Genomic DNA, 15,592 nt, shown 5'->3' with positions numbered 1-15,592 from the left:
AGCAGGGATCCCCTACCAGAGGAACATGAATGGCAACTACATGCAGAGGACGTAGAGCACCTCTTCTCTCTTTGGTGTTTCCCTACAATAGACTTGTTCGCTACAAACGAAAACAGTCACTGCCCAAATTTTGCGTCCAGGTTCCCCCAGCCAGGCTCCAACGGGAACACCCTATGGATGAACTGGTCAGGGACCTTTGCTTACGCTTTTCCCCCAACGCCTATCATGAGGAAGGTGGTGAACAAGATCCACAAGGAACAGGTGATGCTCATCCTAGTTGCTCCTATGTGGGCAAGACACATTGGTATCCACATCTACGCAAACTGGCGATGTGCGATCCCATCAAGCTCCCGTGTTGGACCGATCTGCTCACTCAGCATGGGGGATTAACAGTGCACCCTCAACCTCACTCAATGAACTCCTGAAGACTTAGAGTTTGTACATCTTAACCTGCCACAGAGGTGTATGGATATCCTGAAGGAAGAAAGAAAGCCTAACACTAGGCACTGTTATTTTGACAAGTGGAGGAGATTTGTAATTTGGTGCCAGTCAAAACAAATTAACCCCATAGAATGTACCCCATCTCGCATTCTAACTTATATGCTCCACTTGTTATATTCAGGGTTAGTATTCAACTCTTTAAAGGTGCACCTGGCAACCCTGTCAGCTTAATCCGCCTCCCACATGAAGCTCTCATGGTGGAAGGGGCCCGATATTAAGGCATTCATGGAGGGAGTTAAAGGGACTTCACCCTCCAATTTCTAACCCGCCGCCAGGGTGGGATCTCAATGTTGTACTCGCTAAGGTCATGGGCCCCCCTTTCCAGCCGAAGCACAAGTCTAGTCTTAAACACCTAACTTACAAAACTGCATTCTTAGTGGCTATCACTTCCATAAGAAGAGTTAGTGAAATACAAGCATGGTCAGTGCAGGATCCTTTCTTCACCATACATTAGGACAAGCTGGTTTTGCTCACTCACCCTAGGTTCTCCCCTAAGTTCATCTCTAAGTTTCACGTAAACCAGTCTATCAAGCTACCGGCTTTCTTTCAGAACCCCACCAGCTCTGCTGAGGTAAAACTCCACACACTACATGTGAGGATGGCGATCCTCTACTATGTAGAAAATACCAGACCGCTAAGGAGAACAGACCAACTGTTTGTCTCCATAGCAACAGACCGAGAAGTAGACCACATTTCCAAAAATGCCATCTCCAGATAGATAGTCTGATGTATTCAACTGTGCTATTCTTTATCAAACAAGACACTGCCTTTTACGCCAACGGCTCACTCCACAAGGAGAACAGGAGCCACTCTGGCTTTCATTGCAAATGTCCCTCTAGACAGCATTTGCAAAGCAGCTGCAATGAGTTCCATACACATCTTCACTCTGCATTACTGCACTGACACTTATTCCAAGACAGATACAAAAGTGGGACAAGCGGTTCTAAGACATCTGTTCGCCCATGAACCTTCTCATATCCCACCACCTTCTCCTAACACTGCTCGCTAATGTATGCAGAGCATGTGATCTAAGCAGATTCTACAAGCCTCAGAAGGGATATATTACTCACCGTAATCGTATTTCTGATGCTTGTATCTGCTTAGATTCACATGCGCCCACCCTTCCTCCCCTCGGAGAGAAGGCGCATGGATGGATATGAGCTTGTCTAGAACGTATCTGCTTGGATACTACTGTACTCTCACAACACTTCATGCTACCTCATGTCAGAAAAATAACAATCTGAGGGACCTCGACACGCGAAGAACCATGGGTACAGTGGACGTCACACTAGGGTTTGTATTACTGGCACGCCCTGTCAACGTCCCTTTTCGAATTTCGAAAACAACAATTGTTATACTCTGAAGCTTCCACTAGATGTAGGCCTATGCACATTATGTGAATCTAAGCAGATACAAGCATCAGAAATACGATTATGGTGAGTAATGTATTCTATATATCATCCAACAAAGATATATTTATTTATTTGGCTTTTTCAGTCTGACTTTCTTGATACTTCCTGTGTGGTTGCTGAGCTCGGGGTCCGAGAGGGGAGAAATGTAGGCATGTGGTATTTGTACAGTGACAGACGTCCCGTCTGGAGTTGACGAGAGGCTCAGTCGAGTCAAGAGGATCGACTGTTGAGTCATATTAGCCCCCTTTCCAAAAAGGTTTCAGAGCAGCTGACGATGGAAAGGATATCTATCTGGTGAGCAATCTGCGGGTGAAGAATCCATAGAAAGAATGTACGTAATTTCTCCAATTTGTCTGAAAAAAGAAACCATCTATCATGGGACTTTATGCAACCTCTTCAATCCCTAGCTCGGGGTAGGGCCAGAAAGGGGGATTTCAAAAGACAATCCACCAATTCTGAGCTACGTTGTGTAATCGCACACAAGCTCAGGTATATAAAGAAAGCTGGGAAATGCCAGAATAGGGTGAAAACTAGAGCAAAGCAGACTTGCTCATCCAGACTACCTGGATAGACTGGGAATACATTATTAGCTTGCTGGGGCTAATTCATTGAAAACTCTGTCAAACTCAGGACACAATCTGCACACCCAGGGTTGCAGGTGAGAGCCAGGAACTAAGGACCAGATTATCGGACGAGAGACCTGAGAAGAACCACCACTGACAACAGGTTGTGAATATTGGCTTCCTGAAAAGGACCCTGAATGAGAGGTTGGGGATTGAAATAACCATTGTTCTTTAGCAACACAAGGTCTAAGAGAGACCAGTTTTGAATTCTGAGAAACCCTGCGCCTAGGAGAGGCCTGAATTGAATGTCGAGCAACACTAGGTCTGGAGACACCTACATTGAATGCTGGATCACAAGGTCTCAGAAAGGCCTGATGTGAATGCCTCGAAACCCAGGGTCTTAGAATGAGCTGAATTGAATGCTGAGGTCTTCTAGGTCTGAATTGAATGCTGAGATACCTAAGTTTCGGGGAGACCTGAATTGCATGCTGCGAGGCGAAGGTGAAGCCTGATATCTCAGCAAGTTCTTGAGAGGCATTGTGAAAGCAGGAAGACCAAGGGGAAGGGCTTGACTGTGAGTAACCTTGAAAGAGCATTCCCACGAGAACAGTTTTCCCTTTGTTGTGTTAGTTTAGAGCTGGATATTTAAAGGAGGATTTGTGAACTCTTCTATTGGCCACAGATTCAAACGTTTGTGAGATAGTGTATTGTAGTGAAGAGGTTAAGGGCTCATCAATAGTATGATTTGTAACTTTTCTGTTGACCATTTTGTTGAACTTTGTTTTGTATATGAGGGAGAAGCCTTCACTTGGCCAAAGGACTCCAAATCCTTACCGGCTCTCTCCCTGTTGTCACTCAGAGACATTCACTCTTTACCTAAGAATTTGGAGTAAATGGAGCGATTGCCCTTTTGATCTATTCCTTGAGTTATCATTTTGCTTAATTATTTTATTAAACAACCCAATAAACTTCATTTCAAACACCATAATCTCCATCTAGCCTTTTGTAAACACCACTCAACCATGTGACACTTCTTATCAAGCAGGTTGAGGAGGTGATTGAGGCTCTGGGTGAATGCCACATATACTCCTAGCGGTCGCTTCAGCTATTGAGTGGCTTCCCATGGGACCCAAAGCCTACTGGTCTACCCCTTTCCTGCTCTTCTCAAGAGACATAATCAAATCTGCCATTTCCAGACACTTTGGAGCTTATTTTATTCCTAATAGTAATTTGATATGGGGACCTGGCACATTTGCACTGAGGCGTAGCCAGGTCTCTGCCACCAAATTTTTATCATTTGCACTGTGGCGTGCAAATGTAAAGGGCAAAAGGCAGCGTACAAGCGTGTACAATGCCTTTTGCTCTTCACAGTTTTACTCTGCAGTGCAAATGAAGTAAATGCTGCCTTGCGTGGTCACATGCCAGGCAGCGTTTACATTTAATTGTGAGTGTCTCGTGCCATGCTTGCATGGCAGGCAGCATTTACAATGGTTGATTCCCTATGGAGCAAAAAGCAGGCAGTTTTCATAGCAAAGCATTGGTTTCACGACAGCATGAAAATCTCATGTTGGTGTGAAACCAAGTTGTTTTTGAAGGGGAGGGCAAACCGGAGGCTGTAATGTAACTCTTGTTACGCCCTTTCCCTCTACCTTAAACATGAATGTTCCCCATAGCGTGAATGTAGGCGCTCTTAACTCAAACTTCCAAAATTAGCTTCTTTTGGCTTTGCTGTGTACGTAATGCATGTTTACATTCCCATTAATACGAGGCCAAAAAATGAAATGTATACCGATTCCAATACAATCCCCTTCATAGTTTGGGAGGTGAAATGTTCAAGAGCAAAGCATACACATGTACATTTATGTATTGGTTATGAGAGCTGGTTTTAATTGCTAGGTCACTATCAAGACCTTTGGTGTTTGATTAGTGCAGCCTTTTGTCTCCTTTGAACTGTGTGCATGAGCTACTTAAGAAGTAAGTAAAGGTCTCTGCGGTGGACGTAGGAAGGTTCTAGTGTACTTGCTCCGTCTAAAGAAAATAGCCTTTCTTCATTTCAAGTTTTTATGTCGGCATGTGTTTGAAGTCAACTGCGTGAGCCATCAGGAACCTTTCCCAATAGCTTTTTTCTAATGGTTTTTAAAATTGGGTACACCTTAAAAATGTTGATGGAGAATGTAAGGGCACTGGATTTCAAATGTATACTATGAGAAGTGGTATATTTCAATTATAAACAAAAACTAAAACTGTCAGATGTTGTTTGAGTAAGCTTGATGTCTGTCTCTACCTCAGACATTTGGAGATACTACTAATGTCCAGCTGCATTGAAAAGTGTTCAAGACAATGGACACTGTTATAAGTGTGCCGGTCTGGAAACAACAGTGCCGGTAAGCTTAAGGGCACTGTTGTTTCCAGACCGGCACACTACAACTCTGCGGGCGGGTGCCGTCAGGCCCAGCAGGATCAGACCTACCAGGCAGGACAGCACCCTCACAGAGTTTTCACGGGAGCACCGGCTCAGTTAGCAACGGTGCTGGTGCTCCTGTGTCCCCATTTCCATTGAGTCTTATGGGACTCAATGGGAATGGGGACTAACTAAATTGCCAGCGCCTGACTGCCTGGCCACTGGACTTGGAATAGCCCAGTGGTACCGGGAAGTCAGGAGCTGGTAATTTTTTATGGGTCCAGCAGCAACCCGCTGGTAGCACCGGCAGGGATACTGCTTGACCCGTAATGAGGCCGAATGGGCCTCATTATAAGTAAGCCGGTCCAGAAACAACGGGGCCGGTAAACTTATCGGCACCGTTGTTTCTGGGCTGGCATACTACAGGTCTACCTACCGGAGCCACCGTGCCCTACAGGTCTGACCCTACCGGACACAGCGGCCACGGTAGGCAGACGTCATCGAAGCACTGGCACCGTTAACAACGGTGCTGCCATGGTCCCCATTCCCACAGAGTCCTATGGGACTCTAAGGGAATGGGGACTATTTACCGGCACCTGACTTTCCGGTTCGCTGGGGTTGTACTCCCCTGATGTTATCGGGAATTCAGGTGCCGGTAAATCATTACGGGTCCGGCGGCAACATGCTGGTTGCACCTGCATGGGTACCGCCCGACCCATAATGAGGCCCAATGTCTACATTGAAAACTACATGGCATTTGTATTTTCTTGTGAATTTCATATCAATGTCATTCTTAGTCACTGACAGTAATAATTATGTAAACATTTACATACTTTTATGTTACCCCCTTTTTGCTTCTACTTTTAGGTCACAATTACAGATCCTGACTTGATTGAAAAATCTAATTTAAACAGACAATTTCTCTTCCGGCCCCATCACATACAGGTATGACAATTGTAATTTGTGTGTAAAATGTTTATGGTGTTCAGACGAAAATTCAGATGAGATCATTGAAAAATAGTGCATTAGTACCCTATACTCCATAAAATAAAAATCTGGTGACAATCGTCAAAAAAGAACATGTCTCTGAAAGTCTTGCAGTACGTTTGCGTGTGTTTGGGCACAATTGTGATTGCTCTTGTTTTGTAGCTTATCCTGAGATTTCTCCTTTGTCTCTTCAGACACCAGGAAAGAATGTTTTTTGTAATTATTTTACTAAGCAGAGCAAAAAAAAGCAGAAGAAAATTCAAATAGTGTGTGGTTTGTTCTTTTGATCCAGAAATAAGTTGGGGACCAGATTAAAACAAGATTTGCATGCAGTCCTCCTCCAGAAAATGAGGCTTTTATGGAATACATCCTCCCACTGATTCCAAATCGGTGATTTTCTTTCTCCAGCGCAACTGTCTTTAGACATTTTTTCACCACAAAGTGAGCTCTGCGTCTGCTGCGCATGTCGCCCTGTTATGTTGTTTTTCTCTTGGAGCAACTTTTCCTCCATATTCCGTGGAGCTCCAAACCTTTTGCTCTTGTTTTTACACCTTGTCCTGTCTTTTTACAGCAAACTGAAGCAGTCAGCTTCACCTTACTCGCCTTTTGCTCACTTTTACGGGGAAACTGACAATCCCTTCAAACTGAGAGTATTGGGAATCTGTTTGCCTTTTTCTTTTGTTATCTGTTTTGGGTAACATTTTCATATTGCACAATGCATCTTCCTATGCAGTGCAATTGGGATACTTTTGTATCCCCATAGACCTACCGTCAAAGATGTTTTGGTTACTTTTAAATGTGCATAAAGACAAGCTGATGGCAGCTGTTACTATTTCATCCTTTTTACTCTATTTATAGTTGTCCCTCTCACGTTTACCACGTTTTGCTACTAACTGTGGCTAGTGTCCTAACATGGCCGTGCCGCCAGATTTTTTGCTTGTTCTTTGGCCCTTTTCTTCTTTGGCCTTCTTCCTGCTTTGCCGGGTCAGGATATTCCTTCATGGTCATGCATTGCCTGGGAAAGCCTTGCTTTTTGCAGGCTTGGGCAGGCCATGTGTGTTGGAAGCCAGGAAATGGGCTGGGACTGTCTGGTCCCAATCCACAAACTGGTTTCAGCGTGTCTAGAGTGTATGCATGAGTTTGGTCACCATGCTTCCTGATGTGACCACTGCTAAGGGGTGTATGTGGGGCATATCATCTATTGGTTGTGCTGAGTTTGTGCTCAACTGGACTTCAGGATAACAAGAGGGGTCCTGCATCCATGTTTCAGAGCTCTGAAGAGGAGCCAAGTCTCGTGTGTAGCTGTGTAGACGAATGAAGAGCTCTGGACCCATCCTGAAGAGGCCCGGCGACCAACTCTTGCTGCAGTCCTGTGGAGCCCTGTCTGGCTATTGATCTTGGAAGACTCTCGTTGGTGCTTGGACGTTCTGGACCGGTGGTAGTAACCAGTCCTGATGTTTCCTTGGTGCCCTGCAGTTTGGAGTCTTCAGAAGTGTTCCTGGGCCATCCAGAGGCATCATCAACTCCAGTTTGGGCTACCGGAGTAGAGGCATCACTGTGCTGCTTTTTGGCTTGGAACTTAAGGGGTGTTCAGCTTGTCCTGCAAGTAGCATTTCTTCAAAATGTCAGTGTCCCAGCATCAACGGGTCCCGAGATAGAAGACTTTCTTCGACCATGACGCCTGCTGTCGCCATGCATCGATGACAGTTGCTCAAACCAGATTGGCCTACATATGGTCAAGTGTCTGAAGATTTCTACATCAGTGCCTGCTGCATTCATCCACGGAAAAGGGTTGCACCCAGCTCCTGAACTCGACCAGAACATTGCTTGCACCCACAGTTCCTGCGCATCTTCCACTGGAAAACACAGTGGGAAAACCGACCCACAGCGACACTCCAATGACCTGCCATGTCTGAGGAAAAATTAGAGCGTGGATGGTGAATAGTAACGATACTTGCCGGGGCCCCTAGATCCACCCTTTAAAAGTTTGTGAAGATCTTTGATTTTTTTTTACCATACTTCGAATTTGCTAATTCAGATGAGATCATTGAAAAATAGTGCATTAGTACCCTATACTCCATAAAATAAAAATCTGGTGACAATCGTCAAAAAAGAACATGTCTCTGAAAGTCTTGCAGTACGTTTGCGTGTGTTTGGGCACAATTGTGATTGCTCTTGTTTTGTAGCTTATCCTGAGATTTCTCCTTTGTCTCTTCAGACACCAGGAAAGAATGTTTTTTGTAATTATTTTACTAAGCAGAGCAAAAAAAAGCAGAAGAAAATTCAAATAGTGTGTGGTTTGTTCTTTTGATCCAGAAATAAGTTGGGGACCAGATTAAAACAAGATTTGCATGCAGTCCTCCTCCAGAAAATGAGGCTTTTATGGAATACATCCTCCCACTGATTCCAAATCGGTGATTTTCTTTCTCCAGCGCAACTGTCTTTAGACATTTTTTCACCACAAAGTGAGCTCTGCGTCTGCTGCGCATGTCGCCCTGTTATGTTGTTTTTCTCTTGGAGCAACTTTTCCTCCATATTCCGTGGAGCTCCAAACCTTTTGCTCTTGTTTTTACACCTTGTCCTGTCTTTTTACAGCAAACTGAAGCCGTCAGCTTCACCTTACTCGCCTTTTGCTCACTTTTACGGGGAAACTGACAATCCCTTCAAACTGAGAGTATTGGGAATCTGTTTGCCTTTTTCTTTTGTTATCTGTTTTGGGTAACATTTTCATATTGCACAATGCATCTTCCTATGCAGTGCAATTGGGATACTTTTGTATCCCCATAGACCTACCGTCAAAGATGTTTTGGTTACTTTTAAATGTGCATAAAGACAAGCTGATGGCAGCTGTTACTATTTCATCCTTTTTACTCTATTTATAGTTGTCCCTCTCACGTTTACCACGTTTTGCTACTAACTGTGGCTAGTGTCCTAACATGGCCGTGCCGCCAGATTTTTTGCTTGTTCTTTGGCCCTTTTCTTCTTTGGCCTTCTTCCTGCTTTGCCGGGTCAGGATATTCCTTCATGGTCATGCATTGCCTGGGAAAGCCTTGCTTTTTGCAGGCTTGGGCAGGCCATGTGTGTTGGAAGCCAGGAAATGGGCTGGGACTGTCTGGTCCCAATCCACAAACTGGTTTCAGCGTGTCTAGAGTGTATGCATGAGTTTGGTCACCATGCTTCCTGATGTGACCACTGCTAAGGGGTGTATGTGGGGCATATCATCTATTGGTTGTGCTGAGTTTGTGCTCAACTGGACTTCAGGATAACAAGAGGGGTCCTGCATCCATGTTTCAGAGCTCTGAAGAGGAGCCAAATCTCGTGTGTAGCTGTGTAGACGAATGAAGAGCTCTGGACCCATCCTGAAGAGGCCCGGCGACCAACTCTTGCTGCAGTCCTGTGGAGCCCTGTCTGGCTATTGATCTTGGAAGACTCTCGTTGGTGCTTGGACGTTCTGGACCGGTGGTAGTAACCAGTCCTGATGTTTCCTTGGTGCCCTGCAGTTTGGAGTCTTCAGAAGTGTTCCTGGGCCATCCAGAGGCATCATCAACTCCAGTTTGGGCTACCGGAGTAGAGGCATCACTGTGCTGCTTTTTGGCTTGGAACTTAAGGGGTGTTCAGCTTGTCCTGCAAGTAGCATTTCTTCAAAATGTCAGTGTCCCAGCATCAACGGGTCCCGAGATAGAAGACTTTCTTCGACCATGACGCCTGCTGTCGCCATGCATCGATGACAGTTGCTCAAACCAGATTGGCCTACATATGGTCAAGTGTCTGAAGATTTCTACATCAGTGCCTGCTGCATTCATCCACGGAAAAGGGTTGCACCCAGCTCCTGAACTCGACCAGAACATTGCTTGCACCCACAGTTCCTGCGCATCTTCCACTGGAAAACACAGTGGGAAAACCGACCCACAGCGACACTCCAATGACCTGCCATGTCTGAGGAAAAATTAGAGCGTGGATGGTGAATAGTAACGATACTTGCCGGGGCCCCTAGATCCACCCTTTAAAAGTTTGTGAAGATCTTTGATTTTTTTTTACCATACTTCGAATTTGCTAATACTTGTTTCAAAAGCCCTCCAAAAAGCTAGAAAAGCATTTTACTCACCAGTAAACTCCTTGGACAACCTTTTGGAGCAATCTTCACATCCACAGGAACCTTTCTTTAACTTTTTCCTAACTCTTCAAACTATTGGAAACTTTGAACCTTTTGGCACAAGGCCGCCACATTCAGTTTAGGGCTGTATTTTACAAGTTAATGTTACTATCCCTGTGGACTGTTGGTGTTATAACTAATTACTTACCTTCCCTTTAAGGTATTGTGAGAGTTTATTGATTATTCTGCACTGACTAACTGTGACGATATACGTGTTTTATATTATTAGTATTGTGTGATATTACCTGTTCTGGATCATTTTCATAGTGTGTTCTTTGGCCAATATGAAATGTAGTTTTTATATACTTACCTTTCAAAGTGTAATCCCCTGCCTAAGTGTAATCCTTGATTGCTCACTGTGTGGACTTGTTGTGGACCCCTGACCTCACTCACATTTCGTAAGACTGCGCCTAGGCCACTCTCCATGCTACTTTAATTAGTTTGGCTGAGCTCCCAGAGTTTCCCCGTTCACTTTAACTAGGGTGGCCTCCTAAACTCTACCATCCCCTAGGAGCTCAATTTCTTTCTGCACACTCTGTATGCTTTGGAAATAGTTTTTTTTTTTTTTGTAACTTTGATTGGGTCATGCCCTTCGGTAAGGCCTCGAGCTCGAAGCCCTGACCAAATTGCCAGAGACTGTCTCTCTCTGACCCCCAAGGTATTAGTTTATACTGCATGGGAGGAACAGCGCCAGCCACAGAATTGCAGGTAATGCCAGTCCATGAGGGAGTGCGGGGGGACAAAAGGACTCCATCAAATTCACTGAGCACAGAGTGGAGGAGAGAGGAAGGTCAGAAAAGGCTTGCGCTGTCTAATCCAGGCAAATGAATGAGTTTGAGTAACATTGTTTAAAACACACTCCTACGGGCACTAGAAATTATACCCCAGGCTGTGATGGAGGCCATACAGGATGGTTATCCGTTTTTAATTTCCCTGTTTAGCGACTCCGCAATGAGTTTAAAAACAAGAAGTAAAATATCGAAGCACAGCTCCAGTAACACTGAGCTATCTCCTTATCTAGTGTCAGTTCTCCACTAATGTTCCTCCGGGCGGTATTAACTAACCCTACGGACCAAAGAACAGGCCTACCGGTTTCAGTGGCTTTTCAAACTGTGACACTTTCTTCAGGGCCTCTGGACCAATTTAGGCACAGACAAAAACTGGTTTGGCTAGTGGTACTCACTGCATCTGTAAATGGCGAGAGGGGAGAAAATTGAAGAGGGGGATGGAAAACATCATATTCACCATTTTTCCTTTCAGAATATTTTAAGTCATTGTGACATTACTCCCAGTACGCATACCTACAATGAAAACAATGTTTGTCTTGTAGGCACTTGGGTCTACTATTTATACACACAACCAGAAGAGGCTTTACGCCCCACTGGCATGACACTGCAGACTGGGATAAGGACAAAATATAGTATGTACTTGAGGGTTACAAACAAACAAAATATTCTGAAATATGGTGGGGGAGGAGTCGGGTATGTAAACGCAACACGCGGACCTGACCATTTTGCATACACCACCACGCTCAGCTAGGATGATGTCTAGGACCATCCTATTCTGTAGTGCAACTAACCTAATCGCCTACTGTTCCAACGTCATGTTGTATCAGTTGTTTCATTGATGGTGTTCTCCAGTATTCTAGCCAGTTTCCTAATATCTTGTGAGTTAATTATTTGTCCCCAGAATGGAATAATGGATTTTACAATGTCCCCCAATATCTGTAGGGGAGTGTTATCATTGAAACTTCTCCTAGGACGGGATTTCCAAATATCTGTGGTAGAGGTAATATAAACACCACACAGAAGTATCCCCAAATTGCATGTTCACTTCCAATCCTTAGGTAACCATGGATAAGCTTCACTTCCACAAACAAAATAGATATAACTCCCTATTTATTTTTTATTTTAAAAAGTTTTTATTGGCATTTATATTATACATGTACCTTCAGTTTTTCGACTTGAACATTGTCTTGGATACATGTAATAACAGGTTTAACAATAAAACAAAGCAACTTATTTTATAACAACAACAACCAGTCTTCAGTGTTCAATTCGTTCATCGGGGTGCTCGACATTTGGTTCAGTTGGGTTGAAGGTGCGATGTATTTGTACGTTCATCGGGATTAGGTCGGTGACCATTCGTTCACGGGGGATTGTCATCCGATGGATGAAACATGTCCCAGATCAGTGTTTTCCAGGACTCAGAAGTCAGGCTTGCCTCTTCTCCGGACTTGGCCACTCCGTCTCCCCATACTCTGGTTTCTGCCCTGGTCCAGTGTTCCAGTTCCATGTGCCATCTTGCATATTGGGGGCCCGCCCGATGTCTTCCACGCCATTGCGATGGACATTTTGGCCAATATGTGCATCATATCCATAAGTTTGATCACATGTCTGTACTTATTCTCGGGTATGCCCCCAGTAAGCATTCTTTTGTGTCCACTTGTACCTTACCATGCCAGCTCTTCTGCAAGCTTGTTCTATTTTGCCCCAAAAGTGCACCTTTGGGCATTCCCAAAACAAGTGTACCATTCCCGCTTCTTCCGACCTGCACCAAGGGCATACTGGGTGTGTTTTGTTGCTAAATGTGGCCATCTTGTTGGGTGTCATGTAGGTCCTGTACAAAACGTTTAATTGGATCAACCTGAATCTAGCATTTCTAGACACCTCCCTGGGGTAAATCAATATCCCCTCCCATTCCTTCTCTGTAAAGTTAAATCCCAGATCTGCCTCCCACTGCCGTTTCAGTGCATCCCCCTTTGGGTTGGGTCTATCCACCAATTGGCTATAAATTCGGGACACAGGTCTCCACCCATCCCCCAGGTCTTGGAGCACTTTTAGTATTGGATTCATCGCTGGTTCCTCCGGCCATTCCTTCCATTTCTTTCGAGCTACCTTGCTAAGCTTCTGGTACCATAGAAATTGTCCCCTGGGTAGTCCCTCCTTTTCTCCCATGGTTGTAAACTCCCTGAAGACTCTGTCCTCATATACATCCCCCAAGGTATAGATACCATAACTTTCCCAGTGCCGCACATTTGCCAGATCTGCCTTGGATGTGCAAACATGTACTGTTATTGGGGTCTCAGATGAGTAAAGGTGTTCCTGTTCCAGCTGAGCCAGGGCACTGCCCCAAACCCTCTTGCCCAGCGTCACAATTATTGGGACCGTGCCCAAGCATGCCGGTGGAACCCACAATATTTCCTTTAGGTGTGCCGGCACCACCAGCTGTTTTATCAGCCTTGTTTCCGCTGTGTGTTCGTCTGCGAGCCACTTGGCTACGAAGCTGAGTTGCGCCGCCACATAGTATTTCCCTAAGTCTGGTAGCTGGACCCCTCCCTCCTTGTACGGCAGCTTAAGTGTGGTCAGCGCTAGTTTGTGTCTGGTGGGGCCCCAAAGGAGCTCTTTCGGCAGTTCTTCCAGCAGGCAGAAGAAAGAGGCAGGGATTTAGATAGATATAACACCCTATAAACAGTGGCCTATCCTCTTTCACCAGAACAGCAGTGTTCATTAATTTATCATATGAACCCGTAGGTCGGGAACCTTCTTTCCATAAAAAGAACGAGACAGAATCCGGATCATGATTAATGGTATAGGACGGAGGAGCAACTTCCTTATTCGAAGGGATTGTGTCCTCCGACGTATTCCTCATCTTAGATATCTCCTTCCAGCTCTGCTGGCCTCGGAAAAATTTTTCTCTAGAGGGCGCTGCGCGTCGACGTCCTCCGAGTCGATGTCCCTCGACAACCGCCGTGTCGACGTCATCCTGCCTATAAAGGCCGCGCGCAGCGTCCGTTGCTCAGTTCCGTTTTTCCGCGCTTACTCAGTGCCTCGGAATACCGTTGCTCAGTTTTGTCAGGTTAAACCTATTTACCTCGAGTTATTCGATCCGTACTCAATGGCTTCTTCGTCGGAACCGACAACTCCTCGATCCGGCTTCAAAAAATGCCGAGATTGTGGAAAAAAGATGTCGTTGACTGACCCTCTCAGAGTTTGTCTGTGGTGTTTGGGAGCTGAACACCATTGTTCGGATTGCGAGGACTGTATGTCCATGACAGCTAAGGCCCTTAAGGAGCGTAGGGGGAAGCTGGAGAAAGGTAAAACTTTTAAAGCTTCTTCTTCGTCGACGAAGTCGAGACATTCGTCTCCTCGTCACCATTCGCGCTCCAGGTCTCGGAGTGGGTCCCATCACTCCTCGAGATCGAAGCACTCGAAGAGGAGACGTCGAAGATCCCCTTCTCCGTCTTCCTCTTCCTCTGTTTCGCCAAAGAGAATCCCTTGCCCCACGAAACAGTTCCCCGGCTGAATGGGAGGAATTCCACAAAAATATGATGAGCGTCTTCGAGAAAGCGGCCTCGACCCCCTCGAAGACTGCCGAGAGCGATGCTCTGGTCGAAAGACCCGAAGGTCAAAAACGCCGCGAGTCGCAGTACCCGGCGAAGGAAACCTCTCGACCGCGTCTCGAATCCTCGAGTAGGACTATGAGCTCCAAACCTCCTTCGAAGGTTCCGTCGACGCCGTCGACGAAGGTTCCGTCAACGCCGAGGTCGGTGTCTTCGACGCCGTTGTCGAAGGGACCTTCGACACACGGGTCTGTCGACTCGACGCCAGCTTCGACACCGGCGTCGACGCCAAGAAAGGTCACGGTCACAACACACCCAGTGACTATCCCCAGGTCCTCGATGACGATGGCTTCGAGATTGTCGAGCAGAATCCCAATTCTGTCGAGGTCATCGAGGCCTCCGCCTTTGTTTTCGACGCCACGCTCGAAGCCTTCGGCGTCGACGACATCGACGTTTTCGAGGCCGATTATGACAAGTTCGGCACCTTCTGCCTTGGAAATGGGATTTACACCCTTTATGAGTTCAGAACAATTGAGAACTATGTCCACAATTATGGAAGAGGGTGAATTGTCTGAACAGGAAGACACATTTGAGTTGCAGGGACCTGTAACCCCAATTAGAGAGGAATTTTCCTCTGAAGAACGCAGGTTAAAGGATCTTCATGATTCCTTACATGAGGCAAGTGGGTTAGACACTTCCCCTGAGGTGGAGTTTGCTAGGCCAGACCCGGGGGAGCATGCTGAAACCCCCTATAGAGCCTTAATGGCCAGGATCACAGAGTTTATGGGGTGGTCTGCACCTTCACAATCTTTCCAACAAGATGACCTCACGGATATTCTTGACAAAGGCCCACAGGAGGATCCTGTGGTGCCTTTTCATAAAGCTCTTCAGAGGAAGATTATGACGAACTGGGAAACCCCAGATGTCGTCCCGGCAGTAAATAAAAAACTGCCTACAAAATACAGGGTATCCTCTACAGACCCGGAGTTTTTGTCAAAGCACCCATCCCCAGAAAGTCTGGTGGTACAGGCGGCATCTTCTACCGATGCCAAAACGGCTTATCCTACCGTCCCACAGGACAGGGACGATAAAAAATATGATGCTATGGCAAAGAAAGTTTTTTCGGCATGTAGCATGGCGTTAAAATCTGTTAATGCTACTTGCACCCTTGCTAGATTCAGCCATACACTTTGGGAGTGTGCTTCTACAGCGGCTGACTGCATCCCAGAGGGA

At 45.7% G+C, this 15,592-nt stretch overlaps 1 protein-coding gene across 2 annotated transcripts in view; it reads left to right on the top strand.

Moving 5' to 3' along the window:
- The window catches only part of UBA6 (ubiquitin like modifier activating enzyme 6), a 1,607,755-nt gene that overhangs the window by 811,235 nt on the left and 780,928 nt on the right, over positions 1 to 15,592 (top strand). For both annotated transcript variants that reach the window (XM_069630498.1, XM_069630497.1), the window contains exon 18: positions 5,745 to 5,822. In XM_069630498.1, coding sequence (XP_069486599.1) covers positions 5,745 to 5,822 — 78 coding nt within the window. The remainder of the gene's footprint in view (positions 1 to 5,744; positions 5,823 to 15,592) is intronic.

The sequence above is a fragment of the Ambystoma mexicanum genome, chromosome 6q, assembly GCF_040938575.1.
Source record: "Ambystoma mexicanum isolate Mex_15411 chromosome 6q, UKY_AmexF1_1, whole genome shotgun sequence".
Lineage (NCBI taxonomy): Eukaryota > Metazoa > Chordata > Amphibia > Caudata > Ambystomatidae > Ambystoma > Ambystoma mexicanum.
This window is presented reverse-complemented; position numbering and strand designations above follow the sequence as displayed.